Source organism: Epinephelus lanceolatus, chromosome 3 (genome assembly GCF_041903045.1).
Source record: "Epinephelus lanceolatus isolate andai-2023 chromosome 3, ASM4190304v1, whole genome shotgun sequence".
NCBI classification, from domain to species: Eukaryota; Metazoa; Chordata; class Actinopteri; order Perciformes; family Serranidae; genus Epinephelus; species Epinephelus lanceolatus.
The window spans coordinates 4595191-4619942 of NC_135736.1; the positions used below are offsets into that span (position 1 = coordinate 4595191).

Here is a 24752-nt window from a genome sequence, read left to right on the forward strand (position 1 = left end):
AAGCTTAACTTCCATGGTATGATTTTACATAGATCTTCCGTATTGTGGGGCCCATAGAACCAGTACAGCGGAGACTTACTAGCGCGGCCGAGTGGCTAACATCCGCTGGCTGAATAGCTTCTTCTTCCTCTGTTTTAGCGATATGATAACTTGAAAGGTTGATAAAATTATTTAACTGTGCAGCTCTTGTGGACTTTTGAAATATTGTCGGACCAAATGGATTAAATCCTGATAGTGACACAAATAATTTTGCAGGGGTTGTGACACTCAAAAATGTATCCAGAGTAACAGCGTCTCTTTTTTGTGTAAGTCTATATGAAAAATTGTTTAGGGCCCTGATGATGTAGTTTTACCTTTGACCACTGTGTAAAATTGGCTTCAAAGCCTGGTGCTGTTCTTGAGGGCTTGGTTCAGACAGTATTTAAAATAAATGCAATAAAAAATCACTTTAAAATGTAAATAAGTGAAATCTTGGACCACCCCTTACCTTGTCATAAGTAATGAACAGTCCCTAAATATGCACAACGCTCAGGACAAAATGTCAAATTGTCAATTGGCTTCCAAAATACAGCCTCTCAAAACTACCAGGACCAACAGGATCCATTCTGTTAGTTTTCACACGAAAGTAATCAATCAAATATGTGTAATACGCACTAAAATTTCAATATTCCAGAAAAAAACACAGCAGGGTACTTGCTGTAATTATTTACAAGTTTGAAAACCCCAAACTACGAGTTCACGAGGAGCGCTTAAAGGCATCAGAAATACCCTCCGTAGATGCATTTCAAATTAAAAGTTGACTTTCAGCATATTCTAGTATAAATGTCCCATGGTTGGCATGGTGCCAGAAAAATATGGCCCGTCAAAAATAAAGACAAAAAGGCTAATATAATAGATATTTTAATTGGGAATAATTCCAAGTGAAACAGAGAAAAATACCTTACCTTTACGCTGGCTTGCAGTATGCACTTCCGGGTTAGAGTTGAGAAAATATTGATGGTGGCCACATGCTTGTCGGAGCAGCAGTGGCAGTGCAGTTATGAACTAAATAACTGAAATCTAACAGCAGCCACTGAAAACCGTGCAGAATGAAGGACACACCGTTGTCAAACTGTGAGCGGGATTTCCTGCTCAAAGCCATCGAAGAGAAAAAGGTGAGCTGCTTCCTGAGTACTGTGTCTACTTTTATGCACCGACACGAAATTCTTGTTCGTTAAAAGGTAAAACAAACAGTTACTGATCCATAATTAAGGATATTTCTCTGAAATTCATTTAATAACCAGTAGATAGATTAACGCTATCAGCAAACACTACGGCTCTCTAAGTCAGTCTCCAGTAATTGGAAATAATATTTCAGTGAGTTTGGTTCATGGATAGATATGTAAGTAAGAAGGATAGTTCTGAAAGAGCTTCTCCTGTTCTCTCCCTGCAGCGCTTAGATGGACGACAGACCTACGACTACAGGAAGATGAAGATCACATTTGGGACCGACTATGGATGCTGCTTTGTGGATCTGGGAAAAACCAGGTGAAGCGATGACCAGATGTGTGTAATATATTTGCATTTTTTAACCTGTAAAACCACATAAATCTTCAACCTAAATTTTACTTAAGTAAGTTAGCTATAGCCTAACATTTTCTGTACGGTTTTAGCTTCATATACGGGATTTCCAGTCAGTGTTCAGATCTAAGGGACTGTTCTTTACTTATCAGAGGAGGGGGTTGGATAGGGTGTAACTGTTTTTTTTTTTTTTACCCTCCCTGAAGCTGCAAATATTTTCCTTGAGCCTCCCAGGGTGAATGATGAAAAGTACATGACCCTCCCTCCACCGTAAATAATGTATTAGATTTTTAAAACGTATCCTTTGATGTTTTAAAGGTTAAGGTAAAAGTTGAAGACAAAATCCTGGAGTTGAAAAAAGCCTTGGTTTTTCACTCTTTTTGTGCATACAGGTTAGTTAGTGCAAACCGTTAATTTTTGGCCAGATTTGAAATGAGATGTAGAATAAAGTAATTTTGATGAAATATCAGTATTTTAAGCTAAATAAGTGAATCGCTCATGATGTGTCCAAGGACTGTCAGAAATGTGAAAATTTAATTATGATTTTTGTTTTTACAGTTTCTGGCTCTAAAAAATGGTGTAATTTTGGAGATTTAAAAAAAAGCATGCATGTCATCTTTAAAAATCTGCAGTAAGATAAATGCAAAATACAACCATTTAAGTTTGTACGCCCCTCTCCCTAAACCAGAAGAAAAAACTAGTGCTCCCCAGTGCTGCTTCAACGTTATTTGACATGCATCTGCCTTCTTGAACCACCCCCTCGCCCCTCAAAAATAGCGAACAGTCTCTAAGATTTTTTTTCCCTGCAACTGTGCCACTCTATCAGATGGGAGATTCAAGATTTCTGATGCATCTTTTTCAAAACACATTTACCCTTGAATGAGGAGTTTGGTATCTTGAAAAATCCTGGGGTTTTATAATACACTTTTAATTAACATTCTGTGGGATGAACAACACGTGTATTCAAGGCACTGGTGTTGTACGGAGTCAAAGTGAGCACTGTCCATTCAAGGCTTCTAAATTCATATGGGATTTTTTTTTACATCTAAGAACAAGTTTTTTGTGTAATAATTGAATCTCAACCTGCTGCACTCTACAGGGTCATGGCCCAGGTGTCATGTGAGCTAGTGGCTCCTAAAGAAAATCGACCAAACGAGGGAATCATGTTCTTCAATATTGAGTTGTCACCAATGGCCTCACCAGCATTTGAACAAGGCAGGTGAGGAAAAACTAAAGAGATTATGTTTATGTGTGTCATGTCATATTATTTTAGTTAATTTTTGACTGAGTTAAGGGAAACATTAGACTAAGGCTGTGTCTGAAAAACTGCTTCTTTATTTGACCAGTGCAGAGTGTGTAAATGATCTGTGGCGGTTTCTTTCTCCACAGACAGTCTGAGTTGTCAGTGAAGTTAAACAGACAGCTGGAGAGATGCTTGAGGAACTCCAAGTGCATTGATACTGAGTCCCTGTGTGTTGTGTCTGGAGAGAAGGTAAAAACACACACTAACAGACTTCAAAGAGAAAAGAAGCATTTACATTGTTATGATGGTGATGTGTGTGTGTGTGTGTGTGTGTATGTGTCTGTCTGTCTGTCTGTCTGTCTGTCTGTGTTCAGGTGTGGCAGATCAGAGTGGACGTTCACATGTTGAATCATGACGGGAACCTGATGGATGCTGCCAGCATTGCTGCCATCACTGCTCTGTGCCACTTCAGACGTCCTGATGTGGGCATCCAGGGAGATGAAGTCACAGTGGTGAGTCAGCAGTAAACACAGCAGCTGGCGTCTCTGCTTCAATGGATCAACTGGGAGAAACTTTGGGACACGACTATGCATTGGATCTGTGACTCAGCGAAGGAAGAATTAGCAGCACTCAGGGCAAGGCAAGCGCATCTGTAGAGGACAAAAGTAGCACAATCGAGAACAAGATGCTTCAGGTTTGTCCTTGCGGCTGGCAGAAAGTAACATCAATAAAAGGCCTCAGAACTCATCAGGGAAAGAAGAAGTGTGTGGCAAAGAAAGGGCAGTGTAGCTGCATTGATCAGTATTTCTTAAGAAGTCAGTCGAGACAGTCGGATGAAGTCCAGCGACAGGTAGAAAACCACAGTTCGCAGGATTTCAGTAACACTGCCACTGAGGAGGAGGAAGTAGTAAGAGGGGGTGCAGGTGACACTGAGGTTAGCAGGCCAGTCAGAGAGAGAACCACTGAGCAAAAGGTTAGAGTTAGATGGCCTAGGGCAAATGACAGTAAAGAATGGGAGATAGTTAATAGGTATTTGGCAGTAATCTTAAGCAGGCTTAGAGGAAATGCAATAGTAAAGTTAGAAAAGATGGGAGATATAATTTACTCATATGGTGCAGAGAGTTTGGGGTGCATGAGAGAAAGAGGAGTGAGAGGGTACGGTCAGGTAAGTCTAGGCGGCAAAGAGAAATAGAGAAGTTAGTCAAGGAAAGGAGACAGTTAAGAAAGCAGTGGAAAAAGGCTACAGAAGAAGAAAGGGAGGGAATTAATGTGTTGCAAGAGGAGTTGAGAAGCAGGCTAGCAGTTCTTAGAAGGGCAGAGCATCTCAGGAAAAAAAGGAGAAAGAAGGAATATGCAAGGCCAGCTTTTTTCAGGGACCCTTTTAAGTTTGTTAAAGGATTGTTTAGCCAGGAAAAGGGAGGGCATCTTAAAGCAGCAAGGCAACAGTTGAAGAATATTTGAGAAATACATATTCAGATTTAGAGAAGAATAGGATAGTAGATTTTCCACCGAATATCCCTCCATTAGGAGGGATAGAGCATGAGATGGATGTCAGGCCACCTAGGTGGAAGGAAGTTCAGGAGGTGGTCAGGCGTGCAAAGGCTTCTTCCGCCCCAGGGCCTAATGGAGTCTTCTACCGGGTTTATAAACGTGCACCTGATATCCTTAAATTTTTGTGGAAACAGCTAAGAATAGTTTGGGAGAAACACATTATCCCAAGAGCATGGCATAGGGCAGGGGGTGTCCTCATTCCTAAGGAGAAGGAGTCTGTGGACCTTAGCCAATTCCGGATAATTTCTCTCTGGAATGTAGAGGGAAGATTTTCTTTAGTGTAGTAGCGCAGAGATTAGCTAGCTACTTGAAAAGGAATAATTGATACTGTGGTGCAGAAGGCAGGAATACCAGGTTTTGTAGGGTGTTTAGGGCATACTAGCATGATCTGGCACCAGATTCAGGCAGTGAAGATTTAAAAAAGGGACCTGCATGTAATATTTTTAGATCTTGCAAAGGCGTTTGGTTCAGTACCACATAGCCTCATTGGGAGTGCGTTTGACTACTTCAAAGTGCCACAGGTAGTTGTTAACTTAGTGAAAGTATGGCAGGTTTCACAACAGGTTGGCAGAGGCTAGAAATAGGTATTATGGCAGGGTGTACAATTACTCCATTAGCATTTACTATGGCGATGGAAGTAATCATCAGGGCATCCAAGTGGGTGGTAGGTGGGGAGGGATGGCAGAATGGGTTGCATCTCCCACCAGTTAGGGCTTACATGGATGACATGACACTGGTGACCACAACAATGCCATGTACAAAGAGGCTACTAGAGAAGGTAAATAAGAACATCAAGTGGGCCAACATCAAGATCAAGCCTAGTAAGTCTAGAAGCATCTCAATACATAGAGGGATGTTAAGGGATAGGAAGTTTGTCATAGATGATGAGGAAATCCCAACAATTAGGGAAAAGTCAGTAAAGAGCTTAGGTAGGTGGTACAATGTGGAGTTGAATGATGAGGAACAGGTGGTGAAATTTAGAAAAGATGTGGTAGAAGGATTGGATAGAATAGATATATCAGAACTTCAAGGAAAGTTGAAGTTGTGGTGTTTGCAGTTTGGGCTATATCCTATATCCTATCCTATATATAGGTTAATGTGGCCACTGTCAATTTATGAAATTCCAATATCTGTTGAGGAGAGAATTGAAAGGTTGGTCAGCTCCTATATTAGGAAGTGGTTGGGCGCTCCTGGGTGTCTAAGTAGTGTTGCATTGTATGGGAAAGGGACACTTCAGCTGCCAGTATCTGGTTTAACAGAGGAATTTAAATGTACCAAGGTCAGGACAGAGCTCTTGTTATCTGGGAGTAAGGACGTGGTAGTTAGGAGTGTGGTTCCAAATCCAACCAAGGGGAGGAAGTGGAACCCAAGATCAGCAGTTCAGGAGGCAGAGGCAGCTCTTAGGCATGCAGAGATTGTAGGTAATGTTCAGTTTGGCCAGGGAGGTCTGGGGCTTGGCTCAGGCAAACTGATATGGAATAAAGCAGGTCCCAAAGATAAAAGAAAGCAGGTTGTAGAACAGATACGTAGACAGGAGGAGATATTAAGGGGTGCAAAGGTAGTGGCCCAGGCTAAGCAGGGACAGTGGTTGAATTGGGAAAGTGTAGAGAAGAGGAAGCTTGGTTGGAGGGACCTGTGGAGTATGGAGGAGAATCGTATTAGATTCCTGGTAGGGGCTACATACGATGTGTTACCAACCCCCCCAGAACCGAAAACTGTGGGTAAATGAGGACCCATCATGCCCGTTGTGTTCAGGTACCGCAACCTTAAAGCATATTTTGTCAGGCTGTAAAGTTAGCTCGTCACAAGGCTGGTATACATGACATAGCTAGGTGTTGAAAAGTTTAGCTGCAGGTGAAGACAGGTAAATTCAGAAGGTTTTAAGAATAGGAGTTTAGCAATTCAGTTTGTCCATGAGGGCGAGAAAAACAGAAGTGATAAGTTAGTAAGGAGGAAAGGGTGTGGCTGCCTAGAAGGTGTTTGTGATTGGGAAATGCAAGTAGATTTAGGGGAAAAGCTTGTTGTTCCCCAGGAAATAGTTTGTACCAATCAGAGGCCTGACGTAGTGTTGTGGTCAGTGAGTCAACGGATAGTTTATTTCATTGAGCTGACGGTTCCTTGGGAAGACTCAGTGGAAGACTTAGGTATGCATACTTAGGAGCAGAAGCTGAGCAGCGACGGTGGAAAACTAGGATTTGTCCAGTGGAAGTGGGGTGTAGGGGATTCATAGCAAGGTCAGTTGGGGGAACTCAGAGTGTGGGTACAGAGTTTGAGGAAGACTGTGAAGGAAATGTCAGATGAAGCAGCTAGATTAAGTCAGTGGATTTGGATAAAGAGGAATAATGTCAGTTGGGGACCAGCAGGGTAGGCAGGGTACATAACTCCTTGAGATCAGGTGGAGAGATCCACCAATGAAAAAAAATCCAGGAAGAGGAAGGTTATTTAAGTGTGGGAGTGGCCCATTTGAATTCCTTTTCATTTGAGACCATGCTGCAAGGTGATTGTGTTTGCTGATCCTGTGAGTTAATCTTTTCTATCTACTTTAACTTTAACCTATATTGGAGTTTAGCGGTAGTATAGCACGGTCACTACCTGGAGCTCGCATAAACGGAGCCTGGGTTTGTTGAAGGTGGCAGTGCTGTTTGGGCTGAGAAAGCCATGTGTAATGTAAGGTAAAGGGTTGGTGCGGGGAGCAGTGAGAAATGGCATTAAGGGAGTGTCTCTGGGACGCCAGAGATCACTGTCTAGCCTCCTGGAGGTGTTGTGGGACCAACTAGATGAAACACTGGTGAAAGGAGGTTCCCACCTGATGACCCCAAAGACGTGTTAGTTAGTGCTGTCAAGAGATTAAAAAAATGGAGAGATTAATTAATTATGATCTGTAATTAATTGATCTAATTAATCTCTTTTTTAATCTCATCTCAAAATTGCTGAGAAAAGCCCTAAACTTGAGGTATTTTCATTTAAATTCATTACATTATTGTGGCAGATGATCAAAAGATTGATATATATTACAAAAAGTGGTTTTATAAAGTCATAATTATTGTTTTCAGCAATAACACACTTGAACACATATGCAGTACACCTAGCCATTACATTCTGTTCTTGTTCCTGTTTTTTGAGATTAGTCCCAATAAAGAGTGCTGCAACCTTCAGCCTCGACCACCAGGGGGGTGCTTGACTGTCATGACATGTCAGCTTTATTAAAAGCATAGCTGCAGATTAACGCAACAATAGATGTAAAAATACACAGAAACAATACATCTGTCATCAGTTCCCTAATTTTATTTTAAGAATTTTCTAAATTATTTTCCTCTTTTCCAATTTCTTGTTTTATTTCATGGAAGTGATCAATGTAAGTGTACTTGTCCTTTAAACTTAATAAAAAAAATAAAAGCTAACAAAATAAAAGACGCCTGGTACATTCGTTACAGCTGTATCAGTTTATAGAACAGTTTTGAACAGTTAGAACAAGAGGCTGCACTGCAACATGCAAATCACTCCTTCTCGTGGCTGCCTGCGCTTTCCCTTTCCTTGCGGCTGCAATTTGCGCTGTCTTCTCTTCTTCAAACACCCATAATTCATGTAGGAACTGCTGCAGCCAATGTGCAGCCGGTGAAAGCTGCATGACAACTCAACCAACCACCATGATCAGTTTTTAATGTTTTATCGGGCAATAACTACTCCAGACTCTGCTCTAGTGTAATTTTTGGGACAATCAGGGCAGGATTCAGGACAACTGCTTGGATTTCGGGACTGTGCCGAAATCCAAGCAGTTGTCCTGAATCCTGAATCCTGCCCTGATTGTCCCGAAAATTACACAGAGGTTGCCGGGAGGTCAGATACTTGCGTGCTAGGGCAGACAGCTTTTCATAGGCTCCTGAGTGAGCAGGCTGCCACTGCAGGGGACAGTCATCAATTCTGATGCTGGGCTCTGCTCTGTTGCGCTGCAGCTCTCCCACAACTCAAGCACAAAGAAGCCCAATCGTACGCCTACAGACAGATTTTTATAAAAGGCAACTCTGTGGCATACAGAAACTGTAAAATTAGAGATTAAAAATGAGATTAACGCAATCAAAAAACATAGCACGTTAAATATGGCTGTAATTAATTATTCGCAATTAACGCAATAATTTGACACCCCTAGTGTTAGTTATCACTGCTTACTAGGGCTGTCAAAATTGCTCAAAAATGACATTTGAATATTCCTTCTAAAAATAACTCATAGGTTCGAACCATTAAAAAAAAATTTTTTTGCGCTTTCTGTCCACAAGAGGGCAAACTAATACAAGGAAACATACTTGTATATGTATTAAAACAAGGAAACATAACTACTTGTAGGTATTTTTATTTCAACATAAACGTCTTTGAAAACATTTACATACCTACACATTAAAACACATAAAACAATTATCTATAACATTACGTTATAAACGACCACGGACCTCTCGCCCGCCCCCCTCTCTGACCCGTCATGCAGTGCGTTCAGTGCAGCGGCCCAGGCCAACACCCACTCGCAAAGAGGACAGCTTCAGTGGTGGGTTTTTTTTTCTCCACAATCGAATATCAGTTTTCACATTCGAAGGTCCATTTTTTTTTTTTTCAAATTCGAATTTAAATTCGAATTTAGAATATTCGTTGACAGCCCTACTGCTCACTGGTCTGTATAGTTAAGCCTTGCCATAATAGCTTATCATAGGGCTTAGGAGGTTATTCACTGAGCGCTGATCCTTTATCTAGAGCACAAATTTCTTGTGTTTATTTGAACTAGACACCAAATAGCTCTGTTATTTGAATTTCTTTGATGGTGCTCACAGGGGATATAATGTGGGAACTTTCCTGCATTACTTCAAGTGACCACTGGTTAACTCGCATCAAAATGGTCTGATTTCTTATATGCCTTGTGCTGGTTGTAACTGTGTTTTTTATTTTTGTGCTCTCTAGTACAGCCCAGAGGAGAGAGATCCTATTCCTCTGAGCATCTACCACATGCCCATCAGTGTCAGCTTCTCCTTTTTCCAACAAGGGTAAGGCACCACATTTGAAAAGAAGACAGAATCTTTATCTGTGTTAAGTACCAAAATGTTGAAGGTATAATTCATTGATTTTTATTAATGGTATATTGGGTACTTATCCATAGTCAGATAGTTACACATTAGATGTCAGTCGGCATGCCCCAGTTTGGAGAAGCAGGTAACAACATGGCAAAATCTACATCCAGAGCTGTGCAGTTTTGGACAGACCAAATATAGAGAGCTGTAAATATGTCCACCATGGTACCAGTTTGCTGCTAGGTAACCATAGCTAACTTGTTTGTTGATTGTTTGGTCTGTGACGTATTAGGTCAACCAGAAAAACATCCAGTACTAACAAGCTGAATGGGGGCATATCACTGCTTCTAGTAGCAGAGTTGGACATACTTTGGTAAATAAATCAATTCCCCTCCTGTGCGCATATACTGGGACACAGACAGTAGTCCAATTAAATGGCCTGGTCGAGCTGTAACTGTAGCTCGGCTTAATTGCGCATGTACACATATTGAATGGAGTCTGGCTTTGACGAGTGCAATATAACGGCTACATTGGAAATCACTGTCTGTGATTAAGGTAAAGCAAAGAAAATGTTCTGATTCTGAATACAGAGCACACTTAAAGTGATATTAATTTTTTTTTCTTAGGTGGGTCTTCTACTAGGTGGCTAAAATGTGTTTTACTGCTCACCCCTCCACAGCTGTACATTGCTTAGCTACCATGTCAGACTCCAGACTACATCTCCAGACTGGAGGCGTGCTGACTGACATCTACTGTATGTTATATACTATCCCTGTATTTAATATACTGACCTCACCTAAAAAGATCTGAACTATCACTTTAAGGTTGCAATTTGAGGGCCACACTGTTTATTCAACTGTATGGTTGTTTAGAGGATGTAGTTAGCCTCCAGTCATTGATAGAGAGAGGTGGACAACAAAGAGAAACATCTGTCAGTATAGCACAATACAGTTCTACCGCACCACAAACTACATGACCACACAGTTGAATCAACACCTCTTTAACATCTTCATGAAGGTAGGATTTACTGCAGGATTGGTAACTGAGTGTTTAATACAATAAACAATTACTATTGTTAAAGGGGAACTACGGCCCATTTTCAAAATTCATACATGTTGTTCCTATGGTCTAAGACAGTCCAAAAATATTAGTAAACAGGGACAACTCTCTCCTAAATCCAAAAACTAGAGTGCTTAATCTCAGATTTATTATGTCATAGTCTGGAGCTGCTCCATAGACAATAAATGCTGAAAGATGTTGTAGATGACACTGAGAGCAGCCAGGGAAATGTTGAGTATATGGGTACATTTTCTGTTTCAGAACTGAGAACACTACTATAGAATGCAGATCATTTGGGTATGAAAAAAGAAAACAAACATTCTGTGGGCCCACAAAGTCAATCTCCGGCCCAATCCCAAACCACTCCCTACCCACTACCACTTCACTACCGAGCGTCACTCCAAATCAAGTTACACTCGCAGCTGCGGAGGGCACTCCTGATTAAGAGGAAGTGTATGAAAGAGAAGCCAAACCATGGGACGCCCTTGCCACTCTACCGGAAGAAGGAAGCAGATGTAACCATGGATACAGACAGATGCTTTGTGAAAGCAAAATAGAGCAACGGGCTATTAAAAAAAACATTTAAATATTAATTAAAATGAGTTAAATTTAAAAAAAAAACTTGAATATGTCAGATAAGAGATACAGTGCAGTGTAATCAAAGTAATTAACTTGTTCATATTTTATAGACACAGTTTACACATTCACAGATGAACTTTATTAATTAATCTGGGCAATCTCACCTCCATCCCTGCTTTGCAGCATTCCTTTTTTTAGTAAAGAGACTCATTTTTAATCCGTAGATCAATTAACTGCTTTGTTTTTTCTTCTGTCCCTGTGAACACATAATTATATATTTTTTAAAAATCATGAGAATGGGATAAGGAATTTTTAGACAGTTTTAAATAGTTCATTTAAGCATATGGACATGTAGGTTTTCATCTTTTGACACCAAACATTCTGTGAGTTTGTTTGAGACTGTAAAGTCAGTGTGAGGAAAACAAATGTGTGTGTTTGATCTAAAATATTTTACAAAGTAGAAAGACGGAACTGTTACATTTGTACGTTGTTTCCTCCATTGTGATGTTGCGCTTCCTGCTGGGCTCATCAGAAGCCTGCACTGATGCACACTAGCTATCTAAGGGCTGAGCAGTCCACTCGCACTCAGCGATAATTGGTTTGGGACGGCCCTTAATATGGCGGAGCTCCGCGTGACCGCGCAAACGGAGGGGGAGTGAATAGGGCAAGGGGATAGGGGCCGGTTTGGGATTGGGCCTCCTACTCATTTTTTGTGGAGCAGTTCCAGGCTTTATACCCTATGACATCACGAGTTGGAGACTTCCTACTCTGGTTTCTGGCTTTGAGAGAGAGTAGCTCATGTTCACAAATACTGATTAACTTTCCTTGGCCATGGAAATAACATACTTGTGATTGTACTGGTGTTCCTTTTTATGGGTCCAGTGTGTAAGATTAAGGGGAATTTAGTGGCATCTAGCTTTTCTCCGAGCACTCGGCTTCCTCCCACAGTCCATAGACATGCAGGCTGGGGATAGGTTAATTGGTGACTCTGTAGGTGTGAATGTAAGTGTGAATGGTTGTCTGTGTCAATGCGTCAGATTTCAAAAAATTCAGTCCTAAATAAATGAATAAATCAATGTCAAGTGCCAAAAAATAATAATTCTTTAAAAAAAAGATAAACAAATAACATCAAGCGCTAAAAATACCTTTATATACATAGGGATAAGTGAATTTTTAAATCCGGTCAGTCTACAGCGAAGGACTAAATTTCCTACCAGAGGAAGGAAATTTCTACAGAAATGTTCTACATAGTACGTAGAACATGAGATGACTCATGGATGATCTTATTGGTGTAACTTTGAGTAGCCTGTTCATAAATAGTCTGCAGGGAAGTTTTCTCTTTAACACCAGTGATTTTCCATACAGTATGGATCAACCAAAACAGTTTGGTTTTTAACTGCACAGAGAGGTTACCGAACCGAGCTGTGATACTGTACCTGACACAGACCTGCGGTCACTGACTGCCCTAGGGTCAAACATCATGTCTTGGATTGTATCGACATTCAAAAGTAGGTGGTTATCCTCACACCAATTCACAAACCTTTGAATCTCCAAATAGTGGTCAGATGGGGAGCAGGTAGACTGATTAGAGCTCACCAGTCATCAGGTGAACATTATTCTTCCTCATACCAAGGTTTTTTCTGCTGTACTTCTTGCAGAACTTATCTGCTGGTGGATCCCTGTGAACGGGAGGAGCGAGTGATGGACGGCTTGCTGATGATTGCTATGAACAAACACAGAGAAATCTGCTCCATTCAATCCAGCGGAGGTATCATGTTGCTTAAAGAGCAGGTGAATGCAAGCTAGATAATACTCCACTGCTGTTTAAGTTTTACAGCCACAATTATGTTAAACAGTGATATCACTGTAAAGCTTCACTATCGCCCTTCACTGGGAGAGCTGCTGTCTGAAAAACACAGAAAATAACAGAAAAGTTTACTACAATTGGAGTAAATTAAAAAAAAGTATTCACATGAGAAAAATACAGAGTTTAACACCAATTTATTTTTGTGTGTGGTGTTGAAGGTTATGAGATGCAGTAAAATAGCCAGTGTCAAAGTTTCTGAAATCACAGAACTCATCGGTAAAGCCCTGGAGAACGACAAGAAAGCAAGGTGAGCAGTGACATCACATTACCACACTTCAGTACCACACCGTGGACGTGGACATATTAACCACTGTTTTAACTCCTGGTATTGTCATTAGAAGATATAGAAGAACTCTGTGTTTTTACATTTTCCAGGAAGGCAGGTGGTAGGTGTGGTTTTGCAGAGTCTATGCCTCAGGAGCGAATCACAGCACTAAAAATGGATGAGACTCCAGTGGAGATGACAGATGTGACAGACAGAGTCGATGGTATTGTCCAGAAAGAAGAGGCCCCACCTCAGATGTATCCTTTACTGAGCCCTAAATAACAACAGCATTTATCTGGACAATGTGTCCTTTTACCTCTGCCATATTATATCCACTGTGGCTCCTTAACCATACATACCAGGGTCCCTTCCCCAGTGGTGCCCGTTCCAGGAGTGGGTCAGGTAGGACAGGGGCTGCAGAACACATGGGGACTGGAGGAGGAGGAGGATGAAGAGGAAAAGGAGGAAAATGACAGCAATGGTGAAGAACAAGTGGGAAAATTAACAAAGATGGAGGAGGAACCGTACGAAAAGGAGAACACCAGAGGAGGTTATTTCATTTTTATTTCAATGTTAATGTCAAGTAAAAATGATACAGGGAGGATTACTGTTGCTAAAGAGACAGACATGAAGTAGTTTTAATGGGATGGTGATGCAACAGTTAGGAAACAGATGTCAAAACGAGACATGTATAGACCAATTTTGAGTGGACGTCACAGTTACGTCACAGCAGTTGCGTGGGCATACTGGTAGCAGAAAAATACCAGGGAGAAACGGTTGAGGTACCTGGAATAAAAATGTCTTCTTGTTCTGTTGGATGTCGGAACAGGAATACGAAAAAAGTAACCTTCATTTTTATAGAAAACCGTCACTAAGAGGCTGTTGGAAGCTAAACAAAGACCTTCGTGGTTGCTAGAATTTGATGTGAATGAAAAATCTGAATAATATTCACATATGCAATTCATAGAGCTCTGCAGTTACATCATGAAATAATATTTCGCCCTATGTTTACATCCACCTAGCTGCAGCAGTATTTCCATTGTTCTAAAATGCATGAAACAATGAAAATAAGTTAATACTAACTGAGCCATGAAGTGCAGTTTGCCATCAGTATATTGTTGTTTCACTTGTTTATGTCTTATATTGCTTAGTTTTATGTCCGTGTTGCTGGCTTGGCAGCACGTCTGTCTGTAATAAATAAAATCTGACAAATCTCTGTATCTAACATCCTGCATGTGGCGGCAAAGTACAGAACTGTATGCATCGAGAGATTTGTAAGCCTTGAGTTATTCTTTCGATTAGACACTAGGTTTTTCCACAAGGTATATGAAGTCTATGAAGTCTGGCCTGTAACGTTTGCAATACTCGGGGTGAGTTTGTTAGTGTAGCACCACAGACATATACACATACATTCATAGGTATGTACATTAGAATCAAAGTGCAGTAGAAAATAAAGTTTAGTCTCCAGTTAATTATACTCTTAACATTCAAGCTATAATCGCTCGGTAGAGGAGTGTGTGTTTGGCTTATATGAACTGAATTACTGGCGTGGTGAAAAATAATTCATCGTCATAATGAGCAGTAAAAACTCAAGTTTGTCAAGCATGGATTTGTCTTATTGTCCCTGGTTAATACTTGTGGAAATGTCCCCATATAATGTAATTTAATGTGGAAGTAACATGAGACAACTTTTCAACTCGCTAGCTAACGCTGTCTGCGTGTTAACTCCTTGATCATAACAGAATATAGTAACTTTCACCACTGCTCATATTACAAAGGGCACCACAGATAAGTTGTACTTCCACATTAAATTATATTATATGGATACGTCCCCATGACTATTAATCAAGGACAGTAAGCCAAATCCATGCTTGACAAATGTGAGTTTTTACAATTCTTATGATGATTGAGCTTTCATCACATGAATAATTCAGTTCATATAAGCCAAACACACACTCCTCTACTGAGCATCGGGCAGCAGTGATTAGCCTAAATATTGAGATTCTAATTAAGTGGAGACAAAACTTTTTTTTCTACTACATGTCGATATGGATGGATGTCAAATGACTCATTGCAATCGGTTAAGAAATATAAATGTTATAGTGCTTTTTACGTTTTATTTGGCCCTCACACTGACACTAGTGCTGTCCCTTTCTGCCACTAGTTTGGCTCTGCCCACAAAATATGTAATCAGTGTTTACAAACACAAAGGGTCTACATCTGCAGACACATTACGTTTGTAGCATACACGACATGCCCCTACGAACCGTGCCCACCACCAGTACAAGACAAGTCCACCAAGACAACAGTCATCTGGACTCTGTTACCATGCTACACTGCAGTGAATAAATGAGACCAAATGTAGCAATAATACACTTTCTAATTAATAATACATGAAGGTGTTTTTCAGTTTATGAATAACGAGATGTAACCCTTCCCATTACCTTAACCTAAACCCCATTGTAATAATTCATAACTAGCCAATTGCTAACTACGTGTTAGCATAAAAAACAAAATGTAGCCTTCCCAATACCCTTACCTAAACCTTAATGGCCTCTCTTTTAACATAGTACTTCATAGCTAATATTAGTTAATCACTAACTTAGCATTAGCATAAGTAATGAGATCTACCCTTCCCATTACCCTCACCTTAACCTTAACCACCTGTCTTTTAATGTAATACTTCATAGCTAGCTAATTGCTTACTTTGTTGAGGCTTCCGCTTCTGGGCCAAAGAGCAAAGGGTGCAGATCGTGAACTGACATGTAGATGTTGTGGGCAAGCTGTGACCAGAGGGTGGGAGACATAGCTGCTCCAGCTGCCTTTTATAGCTACTTAATCAAAACCACAATCTGACAGGCCCACACCTTTACATGTTATATAACTTAGGTCATAAAGTTTTATTCAACATTCTTTATTATAACTTGAAAACAAATTTGTGTTGACCTACAGGAGATGTGGTGGAGATATCTGACAGTGAAGAGGAGGAAGTGGTCATACTTCATCCAGAGACACCAGACAAAGCTCCTAAGTAGGTGTTTTCTACACATGAGAGATGTAGTTTGCAACTGAGGGGGTATGCACATTCTGCACATAGATTATCAGGTTGTTTTTTAATTAACATCCCTTTTCTTGCTATCAGAAATACAGGATCCAGTTTTCAACAGAAGGGGGCAGCAACGTCAAAGAAAAGACAGAAAAAATAAAAGAAGGCTCTACTGGAGCTCCCGCACAGAGACCTGTATATCTACAGTAATGTCACACACTGCATCCCCTCTGCCGAATAAAGACTCCTGTCCTGGCTTAAATGATTCCTACCTGCTAAAGCTGAGAAATGGGAATCAAATAGATGCTACAGTAAAGAAATACTTCCAAGTGTTGGATTTTTACACTGAGAACATGAAGACTGTTTCTTGTTTGTGGTGATTTGGATCGATGTAAAAACAGGCTGCATTTACCAGTGTGTAAAAAATTATTATCTTTTTTTTTTTTACAGAATTGCTTTAACAGTTCACAAAGGTTTTGAATAGGTAGGATCAAAGGAAATATTCAGACTTTTACATTTCACTTATGTTTGCAAAATTATGTATTTTGTGAGAAAAATGTGATGAAGTGTCTGGGGTGCCGATTGTGTGTCGAAATAAAATGGGAAAATATAAAACTTTTTTGTAAAATTTTTGGTTTGATTCAGAACAATCAATATTGATCCGAATATACTGCAACTTTTTTCATTATATGGTGTTTATGGTGCACAAGATTTAGCTATAAAGGCAAATATTACTCAGAATATATATATATGTGTGTGTGTGTAGTCTGAATGACATTTGCCATTACAGCTAGATCTTTGACTATCTCTGGGACCATGCATATATACATACATATACAGACAGTTTATACAAGGTGAACCGATGAACTTCAATGATAAAATTACTAGGTTCCACCGAGATTTGAACTCGGATCGCTGGATTCAGAGTCCAGAGTGCTAACCATTACACCATGGAACCACTCTATTGGCATAAGGATATTTGTTACATAGTAACTATAGTGTGACTCCAAGTGAGACTGATTTTTAGATATAGATTGTTTTATCTATTGCCTACATACACGTGTACTGAAAAGACCGAAAATGTGTCATCGATAATATAATCAATAACAATCATTGATAATATAATAATTTAATATCTTTGACAATAAAATTATGCAGTTTTTTTCGCTAACATTCGACAGGTTCGTAGTATTATGAACAATTATGAAACGAAATGTAGGTGCTGCACTCATTTGGGAGTTTATCATACTAGTTCAGATCAAAAACATGTAAGTATGGCCCGTACGGGGATCGAACCCGCGACCTTGGCGTTATTAGCACCACGCTCTAACCAACTGAGCTAACCGGCCCATGACGTTATCACTGGCATAAATCCTTTCTAAAGAATTATTGTGAAAGTATAGCTTGACATGTTTTCACATCAAGTCACATCAATAACAAAGAAAAAAAATCTGGACAAAACCACAGTTAACCAAAGTGCTGAAAAGGCACAAAATACCCTAACAGATGTCTTGCAGCGACTAAACCTGCATATCACTGGGTTGTGTGGCCAAGCATATGATGGGGCTGCAAATATGGCTGGCAAATACAACGGAGCCCAGGCCATAATTAGGCAACTGCAACCCGTCGCTCCCTTTTTGCATTGTGCTGCCCATTGTGTTAATTTAATAACACAAAACGCCTGCACTGCCTCATTATTTATCCGGAATGCTCTGAATTGGGTTAATGATTTGGGAGTTTTGTTTGGACAGTCAGGGAAACTGAGAAACATATTCAGGGGAATTGCTAGGTCTGAGTCAGAGGCAGATCAATTGTCTACAAAATAAAAACCTCACAAATTTCTTTACAATCCATGATACACATCTTGTTATCAGTCACTTCATATTGTGAGGAATAATATGATTACTATTTTTCTATGATCTTAGATGTAAATATTGCATGTTTCTTTCAGATAAAACACATTTTTGACTTGTGAATGAGTCAATGGAATTTCTTGCAATAATGAAAAAATACTGGCAATCATGTCCGCCTGGCACAAATCACATGTCACTGTGAAGTGACAGAATGTCCCACCATCATGGTTCTTATATTGCCAGATTCCAGAGAGTCTCCCCTCTTCAGATATGGCAGAATATGTCAACTTCCAACTTGCTATGGTGAGATACATGTAAAAATGTAAGAATTTAGTAACACAGATTTGTTTTTTTCATTGATATAAAAATTAATATAAAATACAGGCACATAGAAGGACATGGAATGGTGGCAAATCTGGTTATCCCAGATTGTCCTGAAAAAAACAAGATATAGCATGTGTATGTAGCCTTTATAATGACTGTGATATGAGCTTAAAAGTAAAGGCAGTAAAAATAACCCAAAAAAGGCCTAGGGCCCATAGGGTTAACAGATAATAAGACTTCTCTGACTTGAGCTTGTGCTCAGTGCTCACCCAGTATCTTACTACAATGCCTCATCTTACAAACATCACTAACATAATACTATTTAGCATCAGCAGTTTTCATCTAGCAGGCCTGCTGGTTAACAGTTCTTCAGATCTCTTCTTTCTTACACAAACACAGGTTATTTTTGAAAGATGGACATTTTTTGATTTAAGGTAAATTAAACTCTTTTGGTGCTTTCACTCCTAACCTGTTCGGTTAAAATGAACTCTGGTCCGTTTGTGCTGTTTGTATGGTTTGTAGGGCTGGTGTGAAAGCTGTCAGTCAAACCCTGGTGTGGACCAAACAACCTAATGGAGACCACTTGAAAAGGTGGGTCTTGGTCCACTTCCGAAAGGACTCCTGTGCGGTTTGTTTGTGGTGTGAAAGAAAATTAACCAACCACAGGATTTTATGATAGCATAATGTGATTTCAGCATGATTTCAACAGCTAAACCAATAAAAAATCCATCTGCCGATCGTGAAATCTGTCTGCAATCTCATAATTGATCCTGATAGAGGCCATGTATATCCCATAACCTATTCATGCTTATGCATTCGTGTAACCATGGTAACACATATGCATGTCAGTGGGGTATTTTCCCTGATTAAAAAGCTGTTACAACTGCCATCATTGTATCTGACTCTGTCTACTTTGTCAGTTCATTAATTCCATTAAAAAGTGTGTGACAGTCATCCCTCAGTATTAAGCCCCAAATCATTACTATCTAAGATGCCTTCTTTTCATTCTGTTGCTATGTTAGTCATTATTCATAACATGCCATTGATTTGTAGTCTAATAATCGCCTACTCATAATACTTAAAATCAGAACCCTTTAGAAGCATTAACGTGCTGCTGCATAAATGTCTGTCAGCCACCATAATCTGATTTCCCTGCGTGCATCCTGATGGTGCACTGATGACGCATGATGACATACACCAAAACTGTCCAATCAACAAGTTACCTGTCAGTTGGTAGAACTTAATGTTTACTCCTTTTGGTTTGTTTGCAAAACGGTTGGTGTCAACGGGAACTGAACCAGAACTTAAGTTCAACAATGTATCAATTTATCCCTCTGGTGAGACCAATTAAACCCAACTAAAGGTGTGAAAGCACCCTAAAACACACATTTATCAGTTGTATCATTACATTGACTGTCAGCTGCCACTGATGCATTCTTTCTGTGGTTTACAGTACACACAAATAACATGTTAAAAACTCATGTCTTCATCAAAATCCAGTGGCTTTTTTTGTCTTCCCCTTAGGGATTTAGTGTACTGCATGGTACCGGTCACCACCGGCTTTTGCGTGCTTTGTTAACAGGAACATTTAATGGGAACCACTTCACACCTTTAACACACACCCAACCACAATCTTTTATTGTGTGAATGGCATGCACATTTCAAGGGGACAATGAAGTTTGGGATACACTGTCAAAGACTGATGTCTTAAAGGTATAAAAGCTTATTAAAGCTTGATTATATATTTACATCAATTTGAAAGGATTCTTTGCAAAACACCTTCTGGCCGTAAAGCATGGCATGTACAAAAGATCCCATGAAACGGTGTCAAAGAAATGATTTTCTCTCATGGTCTGGCATGTTCACACACGAAACTGGGTGAGACGATGGTATTTCATATAAGGAGGGGACATGATGTTGGGACAAAAACTGCAAAGTGTACACTGATGTAGTCTTTACATTGTTGTAGAGGGTAGTCTTCACATTGCTGTAGAGGAAGGAAATGTAGAAGGCCAAAGAGCAGGGACATTTTTCTGTCTGGTGTCAAGCTATACAATATGTTGTTGCTTTGGCAGTTGATGATGTTGGCAGCATTCCCAACTCTCAGTCATAAATGTACACACTGCTTTAGTTGGTACTGCTTACATATGGTGTGATCCTTAAGATAAAGGCAGACATATATACGCCAATCATACATGACAGTAGTTGAATCACATCCAAAGCTGTCACCCAGTAATTTTGGCCCTGAGCTCAAAATGATTCATCAAGACATCCTGCACTTTGCTCAATTAAAACCCCACCCTGTTCTCTTAAAAACAGGTTGGGACTTTGTGTAAACAGTCAAGAGGAACTCTGTGTTTAACAGTCTTCCTCTAGATCACAATGAGTGAGAATCTCAGGAGCACCGCGACAGGTAAACCACACTGGTGCTCCTGTAGGTGACACAAAACAGTCACACCTTTGATAATACTGAGAGTTAAGACAGATTTATGATGTCAGATGATCTGTGGTACTATTCAAACTTGTCTGACTAGTGGAAAAAAACAGGCATCTTACAACACAACTCAGCACAGCTAATGGTAAAGGAATCCACAGCTCAAGTTATCATTTTCAGGTCTGCATGACACACGTTACTATATAGAAGGTTTCATATGGCCATAATAAAGCTATCTTTAAGTCTGTGATGCAAATAATATTGTTTTACCTCACAACTAATTGAACAGTTTCACTATTTCAGGATAAGCCTCTTTGGATGTCCCATCTGGTTTTCACTGACTAAGGTAGAAGAATATAGTTAACTCGTTAAGTAACAAACTCTACAAAGCCATTCAGCAGCTCCACCATCCACAGTTAGACACACATAGCTTCTTATTTACTGCTGAATTACAGCTCACAACTTGTGCTAATGGCTGATGCTGCTCCATTGCGTGTGTTTTGCAGGTTAGCGAAACATTCTTTACTGGAGTTTGCTGAGTTTTCTACTATTCAGTGCCATTTCAGCATGATATACCTAAATACAAAATACAAGATTTTACATGATTTTATTATTTCATCTATGTGGGCATGTTAAACTGCAAGAAAAATATATTGGTCCAGCTCAGGATATTATGATCTCATATTCTGGACTAAATTCTTTACATGTGAGAGAGACCAAATGTCCACCCTGTAACAGGACATTCTCTTCTGTGTTAATATGTGTTTTAATGCAGTTATTATAATATTTATATTTTCTAAGAGTTAAAATGTCCCTTACTTTATTCTTGACGTATTTTTTTTAACAATTATTCACAAACAACCATCATTAGTTATTATTAGTACTGTGAGGATGCAAGCCTCAGCAACACTAATATGAACAATGCCATTCTGATCCATCTCTGATTATAGAGCAACCTTTTCGTTTCACAATGTTTACTTGCACAGAGGTTTGTAAGGCACTAAAGATGCTTGATATTAACAAGTCAGCAGGTCCTGATAATCTTGAGCCTTACTTTGTAAATCTAGCAGCTGATTTCATATCCTCTCCTTTAATTTAACTTTTTATCTTTCTGTGTCTTTCCTCTAATCTGTAAGTCTGCTTTTGTTCTGCCCTTATCAAAGGCTGGAGACCCAACCCAGTTAAACAACTATAGGCCCATCTCTAAACTCTCAGCCCTGGCCAAACTCTTAGAATTTTCAGTTTCTGAGCAGATAAAAGAGTTTTTACAGGAAAATGATATTTTATCTGTTCATCAATCTGGATTCAGAAAAAAACAGCACAACCACTGGTGCTTTAAAAGTTGTCAATGATATTGTACATTCCTTGGATAGTGGTCTGCATTGTGCTGCTCTATTTATCGACCTGTCTAAGGTCTTTGACAAGGTAGATCATAAAATATTGATAAACAGATTACATCATATTGATCTATCAGGCAAAGCAGTTGTTTGGTTTGCAAATTATTTATCGGACAGAGTGCAATATGTACAAGAGGAGGGCATGTTGTCTGCCCCTCTTACAACTGCCATTCGGGTGTCTCAAGGGTCAGTACTAGGGCCTCTGTTCTTCTGTATCTACTTAAATAGCCTCTGCCATAGTGTATGTGATACATGTGTTCATCTGTATGCTGATGACACAGTCATTTATTGCTCTGTTTCCATTCAGACTCAGGCTCTCTCACAGCTTCAACTAGCATTCAGTGCTGTTCAGCAGTTCCTGTTCAATCTGAAGCTCGTCTTGAATGCTGATAAAACAAAGTGCATGTTATTCACAAAAGCCAAAGTGAAGCCTTCAAATCTCCTAACTATTGTTACACTTCAGAACAAGGACATAGAGTGTGTTTCATCAAATAGATATCTGAGCATTGCGTTAGATGATTGTCTTTTTTTTAAGCCACACACTGAACTACTCGTAAAAGGCTGAAGCTGAAACTGGGTTTTTATTTTCAAAGAAGAAACTTCCTTTCTTTCTTGGCCAAAAAGATACTGATCTCTGCCACATTCTTGACTGTGCTTGATTATGGGGATGTATTATATATGAATGCACCCTCCCAGTGTTTGCATGGTTTGGACTCTGTGTACCATGGTGCATTGAGATTTATTACCAACTGTAGGCCACTAACTCATCACTGTATGCTTGGGTTGGCTGGCTCTTCTTACAATTTCGTAGACTTTTTCATCTGCATTCTCTTGTTTACAAATCATTCTTGACCTGCTTCCAGCATACTTATGTGTTCATTGAGCAAAAAAGTTGACAATGGCTACTCTCCGTTTACAAAACATGTTTTTATTGTCTGTAGCGAGGGTACGTACAGAGTTTCCTTATATGTGGAATCTTCTGCAGAGGGACTTAAAGTTGCACTCATTGGTTCCTCTCAGCATTCAAAGCACTATTGCAGGATTTTTATATGCAATCTTCTATACAGTATGCCAGTGTCATGGTGTATCTTAGCTGGTGTTTGTAATCATGTGTAGTTGCTGTTTTTGCGTTTTTATGGTACATTTCTAGTATATATTAACATATTTTTTGGCTTTTATTTGCAGTAAAAAAATGTGTTTAATATTGCTTGTTTTAGAGCTTTACATTTTTATTCAGTATTTTTGTCTCTCTGTAACTTAAGTTGCTGCTTGTCTTGGCCAGGACAAGAGGTCTCAAGAGGTTTTTGTGGTTAAATAAAGGTTCAACAAATAAAATAAAGTATTTTGAAAAAAGTCTGGCTCGTTTTTAAGATACAATCTAATTTCAACATTTTTTTTTTTTGTTTAAAAAAAAAGGGGAATTTCAGTGGAATTTGGCCTCAATTTTAAGGGGCTTTCACTTTGCCAATTCATAGCATGCAATTAACCACTAAGACGCTCTTGATAATTGATGATTTTATGTAATTATCATCAAAAAACACAAAGGTAATTTACTTATTTTACAAGTTCGCTAGTTAAATATGCAGTTAAGTTGGACGATACTGCAGAATTTGCATGCATTATTGAGATTGCAACATTGCAACACCCTGGAGGGGCTGATATTTTGAGGACAGGTACTTTTCTGTGATAATACAATTCACTGATTGGACGGTGACCTCAAACAGAGAGAGGGTAGTAACAGAACAGAAATAAAATTAGACATAAGTGAACACAAAAAGAATGAATTACAAAAGTATCTATTAGTTGCCAATTATTCACTGTGGCGTGATGACAGGCTCTTGTCTCGTAGTGTATCAAACTGGGTTCTTGGCATCATAAAGTAGATCTTGCAGGTTCATGATCAGCTTGTGAAAGTTTGTCTTCTGTCATTTTGAGATAATCATCACTCTTCAGGCACTTGGATGTTGCAACATCCATTTGTCCAAGCAACTCAACAAAAAAAACACTTCAAGTTTTACAATCTTAAATCTGTCATCTTAAACACTCACACACACTGACTGGAAACACACCCCACAAAGGAAGAGATATGTGTGAGATGTACACATACTACACAAATATCTGGGTGGTTTTCTTGTCGTGGCCAGACTGACTCTTATCAGACCAATGTATCATCAACAAACATCTCAGCTTAAAGGGGAAGTTCTGTTTTTTACAACCTGGACCTTATTTCTGGCATTAAATACGGTTGTTTACTCACCCAGATAAGTTTGGTGTCATTTGGTGTCATTTGGTGTCATTTGGTCAGTATAAATGACCCGGATGATGATGACAAGCAACTCTAGCGATTCATATAAACATATTGGTGAAATGAACGAGTTTCGCGACAGATAATGTGTTATTTAGAGCCTCATTGTCGGTGCCCCGATCATTCCCACTATATGGATGTATGTGGCTCTTGGGGATCTAAATATCTTCCGAAGGACTCCAAATGACACCAAACTTATCTGGGTGAGTAAACAACCG

At 39.5% G+C, this 24752-nt stretch overlaps 1 protein-coding gene and 2 non-coding genes across 3 annotated transcripts; 1 reads left to right on the forward strand and 2 right to left on the reverse strand.

Moving 5' to 3' along the window:
• The first annotated feature begins 978 nt into the window (after positions 1 to 978).
• On the forward strand, positions 979 to 16836 carry exosc9 (exosome component 9). The gene is made up of 12 exons (XM_033623146.2): positions 979 to 1154; positions 1433 to 1527; positions 2660 to 2779; positions 2950 to 3052; positions 3178 to 3315; positions 9299 to 9381; positions 12702 to 12834; positions 13069 to 13157; positions 13286 to 13432; positions 13538 to 13725; positions 16128 to 16206; positions 16318 to 16836. Exons 1-12 carry the CDS (start codon positions 1089 to 1091, stop codon positions 16379 to 16381), a joined length of 1305 nt encoding a protein of 434 aa, XP_033479037.2. The 5' UTR covers positions 979 to 1088; the 3' UTR covers positions 16382 to 16836.
• Positions 16837 to 17107: 271 nt separating this feature from the next.
• trnaq-cug (transfer RNA glutamine (anticodon CUG)) lies at positions 17108 to 17179 on the reverse strand. Its single transcript has one exon. It is a non-coding gene; the product is annotated as a tRNA-Gln (tRNA).
• Positions 17180 to 17496: 317 nt separating this feature from the next.
• On the reverse strand, positions 17497 to 17570 carry trnai-aau (transfer RNA isoleucine (anticodon AAU)). Its single transcript has one exon. It is a non-coding gene; the product is annotated as a tRNA-Ile (tRNA).
• Between the last annotated feature and the right edge of the window lie 7182 nt (positions 17571 to 24752).